The following is a 12998-nucleotide window of genomic DNA, read 5'->3' as shown; positions in this document are numbered from 1 at the left end:
GAGGTAGCGTTTCTACATTCTGCTACTGTTTATCATCCATGTGGATTTAGTCCCGATTGGATCCTGGTAAGGAAGTCAGTGTCGGCTAATGACAGATTCACATCCATGATGTAGGGAATGTAACATGTATTGCGCAGCAAAGGAAGGAAACCCAGCTTGGATCATGTTTAGTTACGTCCATGATTTTTATCCATGTTTTCCCTCACCTCAACCCCAAGTAAGATAACTAATACACTTTTCTGCCGACAGACACATTGCTATAAGTGTATTTTGCTCAAAACTCTAAACGATGACATTGTAGACAACAGCATATCAAGTTACCCTACCCAGTCACTGAAAATTCGCCTCTATTACAACGCCATAGACTTGGTAAGCAACTGTACAAGTTTTGACACTGAGCAGTTCACAGTATTGTCTCAGTACTGACCTTTCCTTCGGCGGCCCATAATGCTGCTGATGGTGATGGTGCTGGCTCATGTCGTAGGGCGCGTCCGGCTCCCGCTTGAACGCGTACGGGTCATTGTATTTCGGGAACGGGAAGTGCTGGTACTCCTGCTGGGGCGGCTGCGGGGGAGGGGGAGCGGGGGGCTCGAAGTGTCTGTACGACTCGTCCGGCTCGGGGTAGTGACGCAATAGGGGTTCGTAGGGGGGGTCGGGGGGCGGGGAAGGCTCGGCGGGCGGCGCGGGCGACCCTTCCGCGCTGGAGGGCTTGCGGCGCGCCGCCTCGCCGCTGTTGCTCGTCTCATACCCGTCGTCTTGGTTTTCGGTCGGCTTCGGCTTTTCTTCGCCCTCCTCCCTGCAAGCGAAATATTTTTCAAGGATAAGAAACATGAATTTAGAGTAAAGAGCGTCGAACAAGGACGGACAGTTTTAAATCCTACCGCGGTCATGTACGGAGAACTCTTTTCTGGGATACGATTATGTTTATTATTTTGTTTGTCAACCGATGCTCTTACGAAAGGGGAAACCTTTGTGGAAAATCTGCTAATCCAGGCATTTGTATAACTATAACCCAAAACGAGGTACGGTCTCCGTTCTACTGTTGCAAAAAGATACGTAAAGGTTGCAAAGAAAATACTTGAATCGCTTCGTTTACAAGTACTTAGTACTTAGTTAATCCAGGATCGTCCTCACTTCTCCAGAGAGATGAAGACACAACCTTCACTAGAACCAGAACGTTGATAAGACATACAAATATTTGGAATCCGATGGTACAACCGAGTCTTGTCTACCCCGTAACGGCAAGAGGTCACGAGGTCGACTGCCGAAACAAAATCCTGGGTGACGCAATGCAGCTCTCAGGTTAGAGGCGTGAGCCGTATAGTGTGACATAATGGTGTAGTAAGGGAGGCGGTTAAACAATTTAGATTAGAAATTGTGCCGTGTGGTTCCCGGCACCAATACAAAAAAGAATAGGACCACCATCTCTTTCCCATGTATGTCGTAAAAGGCGATTAAGGGATAGGCTTACAAACTTGGGATTCTTTTTTAGGCGATGGGTTAGCAACCTGTCACTATTTGAGTCTCAATTCTATCATTAAGCTAAATAGCTGAACGTGGCCGGTTCAGTCTTTTCAAGACTGTTGGCTCTGTCTACCCCGCAAGGGATATAGACGTGCCCCTGTATGTATGTATTAGAAATTGACCGGCTCCACTGTGGTTTAGTTCCCAGATAGATTCATAAAAGCTGCATAGCAACAATACATGAGTGAGGAAGATTTACACAAAAATACCGTAACTTCCATAATCTGGTGTATGTGACAGAAGCCTGTCTTCCGTAACATAGAGGGTAACTTATCGTGGTTGCTGGCTACGATATACGAGTATTAATAAATTTGAATTAGACCGTTTCAACATTTCGGACACATACATAGAATTCAGAAACAAATTATTAATTAGTCTAGTGGCATGACAAACGTTTGTTCGGTCCTAGCCTGGGCACTCGATCTGTTCGTCCTTGCGCCGACGGCTCAACCTTGTGATGCCATTGCGTCACGCGACAGGGTTCACTACTTTCGCAGCTCAAATTCTAGACTTTTCCAAGCGTCGCGCTGGCAAAATCAATTACTTTTCAAATAAAATAAAAAAGTTTGCCTGTGACGCAGTTACTTTCAAACGGGATAGGAATTACGATAAATCGTATTTCTATTCGACGTAACGTCACTTAATTTAAATGTTTAGTAGTAGTTATTGCCCGCGACTTCGTTTGTGTGATTTGTTTTTTCGCAACAAGATGTACTTCTTCCTCAGAGTCAACTCTATTTCTGTTTTATCTATTACTTTATTACTAAATTTCTTCAAAATCGGTTCAGTGGTTTAGGCGTGAAAGACAGATTCTCTATCGCATTTACAAATTAGGAGGAACTAGAAATGCAGGATAGGATCTCAGAGGATACGGTGACAGTTTATTATGTTTGTAAGTTGTTTTTGACAATTATTTTGAAATGTTACATTTCAGTACATAACGAAGAGGTCAAGTGCCTACTTCGCTGACAGATTAAGGAAGTAAATGTTGAAACGACTTCGTCTTTATAATGTTAGACGCAATCGCAATGAACAGGGGCCTTAGCCATAAGGAAAACTTACAGAGCGCAGCAGCCCCTGTAGCACGGCGTGACTTTTTCGGTTTTTGTTATGTTTTAAAAAGGGACAGCGATAGTTTTTCTCTCAATAAATAACGCGTGTTTGTTTGTCTGTTTGCCGTTCAACTCCAGTCCAGACGGAGATTTGGTATTCTATTAGTGGTAGACGCGGGCGAAGCGACGGTTAACAGCTAGTATGTCAGAAGTTTGGTTTGTCGAATGCACTCAGAATGGAGGTCATACTTGTCATATTCTGGGTACCGGACGATCGTCAAAGAACATGAAATTAAAAGAAATATTCACTTAAGATACCAGAAAAATCTGTGATTGAAATAAACAGAGAGGCCTTTACCCGACAATGGGATACTTGGGAGGATCTTAGGGCATACATTCAATCACGCCTTTTTCCCGGAGGGGTAGGCAGAGACTACATATTTCCACTTGCCACGATCTCTGCATACTTTCTTCGCTTCAACCTTTCATTCATATCATTCTTACGACAATTAGAGACTTTTAGATAACAAAAAAGCTTGTACTCGTAAAAGAAAAATTGAAGATGCAAATCATGACTCCATTGACGAGCAAAGCAACGTTCAATCATAAAAAGAGCAGTCAAGTAAAACTTGTACAGTGCGTATTGTATCGATTGTAAACACGTGTAATTTTATTGAGAAGCGGTGAATAAATGAATACCAAATTGGAGCATGCCGGTAAAAAAAATGTAAACGAAACCATACAGGACAGCCATTCATAAAACGGGCATACTTTATTGTAATAATGTTTACATCACTTCGGCTGCGATAAATTAGTCTCAAACTAACTTTGTGGCCAACTTTACTACTCTGTAATTTTATTTATATCAAGCGAATTTTTTGTTTCGTCATAATTTAACTTTCTGGTTACCCTCAGTGTTAGAACAAGGGGGTAAATAAAACATACGGCTTGTCAAATTTCGTAAATAAGCAATTCATAGTTCCTTCAACAATAAAATATGTGCGTCTACGAACAATAAGATCGCCTTTTGTTGATGTAATGCGGTGCAGCCATCTTTTTGAGAAATTTTTAACGTTTATTGTGTCATTGAGATTGACAGCTTTTTGCAATTTTCGCCTTTAGAATTTTCATACATTTCTTAAAACAACCTTAATTTCTTAGTAATGAAATAAAAATTTGACGAAAAAACATTCACAATGCCATAATATATATTTTTATTACTATAATGGTAGATACTGATACCGCTAAAGCTAACATTGACGACACTTTATAACTAACGCTGCGGTGCAAATGGTGCAATTATCCCTAAAATTCTAATAAAATTAAATACGCATTATAGTTTGTCCATGGCGCGGCTACATCAAACGGCAGTAGTATTTTGTAGTTTATTGACCGAATAAATGTAATAGTATCGGACTTATCTATGTATATACGAGAAAAAAAAAACACATACAAAAGAAATAAGTCACTGGATCGTACGCCAATCTATTATTACATCAGCACTGCAAAAGGTAAAAATGATCAATTGACTGCGCCGCTCCACAAATAGCCACTTTGTTTACAAGTTCAATAATAGCAATAAGTGTTATGAATGGTCGCCCGCCGGCCTTATATTTATTACATGTGAATACGTTAGACGCTACGACAAATAGATGGTTTGCATTCGATCAGCTGATTTAAAATGCTGTCATAGTAACATGTGAACTTTATTGTTTATATCGTTTTGGTTGTTATTATTTGTTCTTTCTCAACGGCTACTTTGAACGCCTTCGGATTCAGATATAGGATAACTACTATTTGAAGTCATTTTTACGATAAAACGTCTGTCATTCTAACCAAATTAGTAATAGGAAACACGTGTAAAACCTGAGAGTACCTATCATTATAAATGTACGCCCGGCCCAGTATCGTGGTCGAGTGACAAACGTGCGTGGGCGCAGGCGCCTTCTGTACGCAATGAGCTCAACGTAAAATAATAACGTTACAGAAATTAATCGAGAATATGAATAACGAACAAGCAGAATTGACAGTTCAGCTGGATGACTTAATGATGGAATTGATATACAGATAGCGGCAGCCCAATGTCTTAAAGAAGAACCTCAAGTTTCAATCAATGTCAAAACTGTACTTGGGTCTAATACAACCTTTCCGTCACAAATAGAACAAGCGGCGATTATGGTGGTTTAAATCCCAAGAAACCGCGTGGCTTCCCATGGGTGGGCTAGGAGACGAGGGTCGACAGGCAAAAAAAGGTGCTATAGACATCTTATATAACACATAAGAAGCGAGGCAAACCAAATGCTAGTTGAAGCTGTGATACTCGTACCACCATCGTTGGCATGTTTTGGAAAAAAATTCTATAAAACTCAGGTAATTAATTAATAAAATGGCAATCCTAACTATAATTCTTATTGTAAAACGTGACAAATTAATATTAAAAAATTACGCTTCATTTCCGTAGAGGTGGGCAGAGACTACATGCTTTTTTTAAAATAAATAAAATTTATATCAAAGTTTTTTGCCCGCCGCAGTGTTAGCTAACACACCGACGGACATACAAACAGTTGTGGTCAATATCTATGTTCTTAATATTGTGTTATGGCATGGTACTTGTTGCATAGAAGGCCACTCAGGGCGGCTTGAGAACGCACTTTCCGTTTAAATGCTGGCTGCACTGTCATACTGCACCAGCGTAATCAGGTAAGTATCCTGTTGCGTCTCACTACGTAAGGGAGAAAGATGTTGAATAAACAACAATCAAAACTTATTGGCTTGTATTGTTTTATAATACAAATATCATTTATCCTTCGCGAACGATGTACGAGTACTCGTATCCAGTGAAAAGACCGCAGTCAGCCCTTACATTGGTTAAAAGAAGAATGTCAAGTAAATGTCTTTCACTTGATTGACTTTCAAAATTTGCGCAAAGTTTTTTCTTTACTACGAGACTATAACGATAGCTTAGAAAAATAGATTATCATAGACAAATATAACACTGCTACTTAAATCAACATTATAATCAACAATAATTATATCACACGCTTGTTCAATGTGATCATGGCGTTTTGGTAACATTTTGTGGTGTTCTCTTCGCAGTATTCAGCGTATTACTGAGGTTCGTAACATGCTGAGGATGGCAAAACTTTACGGCCAGCTGCATGCCTTACTTACACCAACGAGTCTTAGAAATTTTATATGCACAAGATTTCAGTGCCGTTCTCCTATGCTGACCTCTTATAACATGTGGGAGAGATCGTGTTTGTATATTCTAGACAGCATAAGGATAATATAAGCATATTTTAATATTATATTTCATGGTCCTGGTCCCACCCTGGTCTCCCCACATATTTTAAGTGGGTGAGGCGCTTATAATACAAATTTTATTTAGTTAAACAATAGGTTAGAATAGGAAATATTTTTATTTTTTATTTTTTAGGACCTCAAAAGGTTGTCATTTGAGACCTTTGTTTTGAGACAATATATATACATTTATTAAAACTGTTGATTTTTAAAAAGGAAAAACTCCTTTTCCAGCTATGTATGTGTTATATCTACGAATGTTTGATGACATAAGTTTAACAAGTAAACTATTAAACAGAATTGGAAAGAGAACCCCAAGAAAAAGGAGCGAGTTAATCAAGGGGAGTTGAGTATACAACCGGGAAAAGCAGAAAGCCTTCGTACTTCATAGCTAATTATATGTTGGCTTGTACACCCTTCAAACCGGAATGCAGAAGCTATGTATATCTGTGGTGTAGATATATACGGTGGTGCGCGCAATAACACACGCGTCGACGTACGAGTACTTTGGAAATATGTACTTAAGTATACACCTAGCAGATATCTTTCATGCCATAATAACTAGTTTTATTTGTATTATTTATCGAAGCATTACTACACAAAATAAGGAAATACAATAATATAGAAAACCAACATGAAGGTAGAATGATTCGCAGGCGCAGAAGGCGTCAAAAATTGCAATACGTTAGCAACTCCACAGAACAGGAATAGATGCAGGGACAAATAAGGGAATGGATAACATTGTGCCCTGCAGAACCTATTGTATACGAGTATTCGTTTTCACTTATGAACACTAAAAGTCTCCAAAAGTGGCCATTACGTAACCATAGATTACCAATATCAGAATACAGAAGGCCGTTCCGTGCTATTGTAACATTCCGTATACGGTATTTAATTGTTCTCTAATAGCTAAATTCTGAAATCTTTGTTTTCTTATTGACATTATTGGCTAACACCATAAACGCAGTGCTTTTAAATTTTGTGATTACTGGTTTCCAAAATCAAGCGATCAATACATTTTATTTCTTTCATCTTATGCGACTAATAGTCGCATAAGATGAAAGAAATAAAACAGGATGAGAATAAGGTTTTATAGCTGATGGCGCAGGTCTAGAGGACACAAACGCAGAAATAAACAAACACTGACAAATAGCGGTGATGGATAACTGCAAATATTTGTCGCGTCGGATCCTAACTCGGGATTTAGAGTGGCGAGCCGGAGTCCGCGACGTGACCGTTATAACAAACCTCGGGAAAGCTTAATGATTTTGTCAAGACAATGCTGCATTGGAAATACTGCTAATTTCGTAGAAAAGCACAAGGTAAATTAACAAAAGTACGAAGAATTTTCAGATTATTTGTTGTTTGTTTTCTTTGTTTTGACTTGTCAAGCACAAAACGTTCATCAACTGATAGAGATAATAAGGATGATCATCATACACATTATAATACATAATCACCACGCAATAAGAAATGCTATTTCGTTGAATAGTAGTTATGACATAAAACAGAATGTCATAAGAAAATGATCTGTTGTGCATAGGAGTTCTAAAACAATTTCATCTCAAACATATGAGTTAATTTTCCATAACTAAATATTTATGACAACAAACAATCAATTACACCTTAATGAAGAGATGTCTAGTTAAACCATTGCTCACCGAAGTCAGTGTAGTCAATCGAGCAGCCTAAATTGACGTGCGGAAGAAGCGAGTCGCTTTGTTTGAGAGACGGCCAGGCGAGAGGCGGCGGCATGCGGGCGCAGTTACTGCCAGTTGCAAAACCGGGTAATAATATATTTACAACACCTTAAAATACACCACTAAATGTAATGAGAATGTGTTAATGATGAGAAATAGGTATGGGTGAAACTGTTTATTTAATTTCTGTAGATTCTCTTCCGAACTAAATCAAACGTTTCTTCCGAGCAACTTGATAACAGTTATAACCTATTTGGAGAATTGATATTTGGCCGAATGATCTAAACGATGGAATGATTTATTCATAAAAAGCTACCATAAAATAGCTAAGATTTTATTGAAATGAAATGAATTAGCGTCACTTATAGAAGTAGGTTTATTTTTTTATGAGTGGCGCGGCTTAGTCGTTGGGTAAGAGATGTCGCCTCGACTATCGGCTGCGAACGATGTGACAAGCAGAGCGTGAATACTCATCATTAGGATTTACTAGGTTCCATCGATTTTTTATCTGACTCTTGTCGGTTCTTTCCGAGTTTGCAGTTTCAAATCACATTTTTTAATTTTTAATTGGGTAAGCTATTGCAGATTGTAGTCAACGGTTTGTTGAGAAATGTAACTTCATTTTAAGTATCAGGTCTTCGCAGTTGCTAATACTTAGCTCATCAGCAACTACCATATCGAGAATAAGTCTAACACGAAGTACTTGAAGAGTACTCTCACCGCGTACAACGACCCAGTTCCACAGATAACGAGGCGAGATATCGGCCGCTGATTAGCAGTTAGTCACGCCTTATCACTGCACCATACGTACATGTTCTTTCATCAGAGCGTACGTGCGTTTTAGTCACGTGTGGAAGATTAAACAGAACTTGACACGTCTGCATTTCTTAGCACACTTCTACCATCTATATCAAACCCTTGCTTACCATCCGGAAGATTACCATCAGGGAAATGTTAAAAATAAAAACAACTCTCCTACCCATTTTTATCAAATGATGTCGTCTGAAATAGTCGTGTGTATTCCGTGTGGGAGTAGAACCGGAAAACTTCATCCATTCCTGTCGACTCTGCAAGGCACTGAGAGACTAAATCATCAAAGTCTCTTAAGGCGATTTTTTTCTCCTTTTAGCAGCAGTCTTTCAGGATCACGTGAGCAATCGAAACCGATTTGAAATGGAATGCAGACTCGTGCGCAGAAGAAAGTGAAGCTGTAATCGTGCGTGATCTCGTCGACTTGTGGCGGTGCGGTCGTGATAATTAATGGCTTATAGCCAACACTTATCATTATTTGTTTTTATCTGCATATAATGATATGAATTATACCAAAACATGAAGGGCCACTGATTTACATAAAATTATGACGGTTAGGAAGTTGGACTTATATGCTGATGACGTGACGAGATCTGGCGCAGGGCAAACCCAAATGGAAAATCTAATAGCGGAGGCTGAAATTCAGTTATGGTGGCTGCGCCAACTGGATAATTTGGAAATGCAAGTTGTAAAAAAGCATTTAAAGTACCCATCTCTAATGTCTATAGTATTAACGTAAGGTATAATTAGGGTCACTTGTATTATGATTGGTAATCAGTGGTACAATTGTGGTTCCCTTAGAGCTGAATTTGTTGTTTTATACTGCGATTTTTGACAATCAGGTTAGATTTCCCGGAAAATTATATAATTATCGGGGAAGGTTTCACCTAGGTTTCTAAGTAAATGTGTACTGTGTCTTGGTACTAAATACCAATCCCAATCACACCTGCTTTCGAGCAGGTGTCGCAATCTAGAGAGTGCAAGTTCGGGCAGAATTTTATAGCTAGCGCGTAATTTGCTGGTCCGAACATTGGTGCTATACATACTGCAGTTGTATAGAAACCGGGGCCAAAGATATTGGAGGAGATGCGGCCAAACGGCCTGATGGTTTTAGTGTTTAAATTAACACAAGTTTACTAAGTTAGGTGGTTATGGGTCTAATTTTAGCTCATTCTGATTTAATACTCATTAACATAAAGAGAATTATATTAAACTAATACGATAATTGGTTGCGAATCGTACTGAATGTGCTACAACGCCATTCTCTCCGTCCTTAAACCTGTGCTATTCTCGTTAATCTCATTCCAGCAATCTTCTCATAAATATCATATCAATTCAATTAACATCAACCACATCTCCTCTCTTTCGTGCTCAGCGGCCGGTCGAAATGTGCTATAGCTGGCGTAGGTATACACACGTACGGGGGCGGTTAGGACGCCGCAAGCGAAGCGCAAACTAGTCGCCGGGCGTGCTCGCCTCGCCAACACAGCACTCGCACAAAATGACCATAGCACGGATATAGCATCGTTCATATTTAATAATTATTGCACTATGCCTTCTAGAGATCTCTTTGCTTCTTCTTTTTCTTTACGGTGGGCAAATTAGGACAAGACGAGGTGATAAAAGCACTAATTCATGTTTCTACAGTAATATTATTATATATAGACGATGTCTTCCTCATGTCTCATCCTTACAATTTAGCCTAGACTGTACAAGAATATCTAAAGAAGGCAAACGACCATAACGTCTATTTGTACAATACGTATTTGAAAACATACCAACCCAGTAGTTAGTTAAATAAATAACTGAGCAACGCCAAACAACACACAGAGAAGTGTAGTAGTAATAAACTGGCTCTAATAGTACATTTAGAAGAGTAAACAAATTGTGTGAAATTAGGCCAAAACTACCTACACTCAAAGTCTAATTAAAAAATTCTAATGATTTCACAATATATCGAATTATTTTTTTTTTCAGAATTTTTAACATACTCGTTGACACATGAACTTTTGTAACTTATTAACGTTCTTAAAACTAACAGCTACGAATTCGTTCGTGGTAATTACCATTACGTGTGTCCGCAGGGCACGAAGACGCCACATCCATACACCGGTTATTTTACGACAGCACCGACGCGCCATACCTACCTATACATCATGTATAGTGCTATACACATATATACGTGTGGAGCATTTCGCCTCCACTCGTTTAGGGTGGATACGCTCTTATTCTTTTAGCCTCCTCTACACTCATCTTCGGGTTTAGAGATATTATATGCCATGAAACAAGAACACACTTTGCAGATAAAAACGGTCAAGTGCGAGTCTCATTCAAGTCGTGTGGGTTCCAAAGACAATCGAATTTCACCACATGGTTTGAGCAGATTGTCCTCATTGTAGGTAAAATGAAAATATTTGCCTTCGGGTAGGTAAGTAATTTTAATAAATATGTTGGTGCCTACAAAATTTGAAATGGATCGATCCAGTGAACACCGACCAATTGACTGTGACAAATAGTCATAGATTAGATAAACACTTGGGCTTTCCTCCTTATTAACATTTTCTACATGTTTTCATTTCGAAGCACAGAACCCTAAAAGCTAATTAAAGACGTATATTACCTACAAAAGTAAGTAATAAATAGAAGAAAAGGTGTTCAGTAAGGACCCTAACGAGTGGTCTACAGTCTATCTCCACAGACAACGAAAAAACATATATATATGTAAGCGAAGAAAACTTAAAAAAACTGTCTACTCTTTTAGAAACTATTCGACTAGAATTTGCATAAAATAAACATTATCTCGTTTGGAATGAGTATAGAAAACGACAAACCGCTTCAATAAACACTAGCAAATTGTCTAAAACACAAACTCTATCTAAAAAGAAGAAAAATTAGCATTCAAGGTCTCATGATTACAGTCTACGATAAAATTATATAGGAGAAATATAAACAAAAAAAATATTCATGAAGTATTCTGTTTGTAAAATGTTAATTTCGATGGAACTTTAACATACAACAAAAGTTACAATGAGATCCAGACAGTAATTAATTCCAGATTATGTTAGCGAAGCTGTGACCAAATGCTTAACGTATAAAAGAGATAACAGCTAAACTAAAACCTAGTTTTAACGGAGTTGATAAGTTATGTATGGCCACATGATGAAACAAGCTTCATAATAACAGATTGCTAAACATCATCCAAAAAAGAATCTAAGTTTATGGACATGCCCCCTTATTGGCTTTTACAATATGCGCGGGAACAAAAACAGCTGCTTTACACTATGTTCTTACTTCGCTATCGTGTTTTCTTCTCAAACCGGGGACGTGCTGGCAAAAGGTCAGGTCACCACTACCCTTAGCAGACGAGTTTGCCGATAAAGAGAGTTATGAATGTGGAGGAAGCGACAGAGGTATGCAAGGTCCGTTGCAAGTGGAAACTGCTACGATCCTTGCATCCTCTGCCTACCCCTACGGAAAAGAGGCGTGATATTTTTTTTTTGTATCATGGTTCTTCGCCACCAGCTTGGACGATATACATTGTCGCAAAAAAGATGCGATGAAGAGTAGAACTTAAATCTCCTTAAATATCTTAATTAGACCCGTGTATGTATCAATAAATTGACGCTGACTGTACCGTCGGCGACTAAGTTACGCATTTATGTAAATCAGTATTAAGAATATAATTGCGGTGTTCTCATCAACAGACAAACGTTACGTGTGACGCTGACGACCTCCGCGGCGTGATCATCACGACGCTGGCTCGTTTCGAGGGACCAGGTTCAATCTTTACAATACACACGTAAATCTCGGCTCTTTATAAAGAAGTAGAAGATTTAATTCTGTTTTATTTATCCCCTTAAGTTTGCAAAGAGAGATTAAACCGGATGATGCGAAGTATGTGGAGATCGTGGCAAGTGGAAAGTATAGTCTCTGCCTATCCCTCCGGGAAAGGCATGATTTTATGTTTGTATGTTATTTATCCTCTTAGCATGCACCCACGATCGCATAGGGTTGGGGTCGCCCTCCTGGGTTGATCCCGTTTATTCTAAACAAGAAAAGGGAAACGTGACTCCAGGACTTTTATATGTAGTAAGCTTAATAGATGATAAAGATGATATCGGTCTTGAAACCGAAGACACCGCAGACCGGCTAAAGTGGAAAGATAAGTAGGAAAGCGGACCCTAGGCCCCGAAGCACTATGGTGGAGGGTGCAACTGGGAATGTGCAGGGATAAAAGGGAGTAAGATTAATAGATCCTGCAAATCATGGTTTCCCACCTATTCCAGGACCTGCCTACTTGAGTCCAGAATTTAATTCCGAATTACCTAAACTAAATGTAATGTAACTAAACTGACATAGTTGCAATTGCAATAAAGCCAAAGGTCCGCAAGGCAAAATACTGCAGAAGGAAAAACTGACGTTTCACATGGCTTGCAGGATACGTGATCGTATTTATTCGTACGCCTATAAGTGGAGGGAGTAGTTAACCACACGGCATATTTAAGATTAATCATTCATATTACCAAAAGGAAATGTTGGGTATATACTACCACAGAGCACCGAAGACGCTTTAGGGATCGCGTACTCGTGAACTACTCTTTTATGATCAAGA

At 38.9% G+C, this 12998-nt stretch overlaps 1 protein-coding gene across 1 annotated transcript in view; it reads right to left on the bottom strand.

The window, feature by feature from the left end:
* LOC106139460 (uncharacterized) overlaps window positions 1-12998 on the bottom strand; it is a 59199-nt gene that overhangs the window by 38723 nt on the left and 7478 nt on the right. Inside the window, exon 3 of the mRNA XM_060951442.1 lies at window positions 428-796. Within this exon, the coding sequence (XP_060807425.1) occupies window positions 428-796 (369 nt within the window). The remainder of the gene's footprint in view (window positions 1-427; window positions 797-12998) is intronic.

This window comes from Amyelois transitella, chromosome 25, assembly GCF_032362555.1.
Source record: "Amyelois transitella isolate CPQ chromosome 25, ilAmyTran1.1, whole genome shotgun sequence".
NCBI lineage: Eukaryota > Metazoa > Arthropoda > Insecta > Lepidoptera > Pyralidae > Amyelois > Amyelois transitella.
Note: the sequence above shows the minus strand (reverse complement) of the source record. Positions and strands in the feature narration are given on the sequence as shown.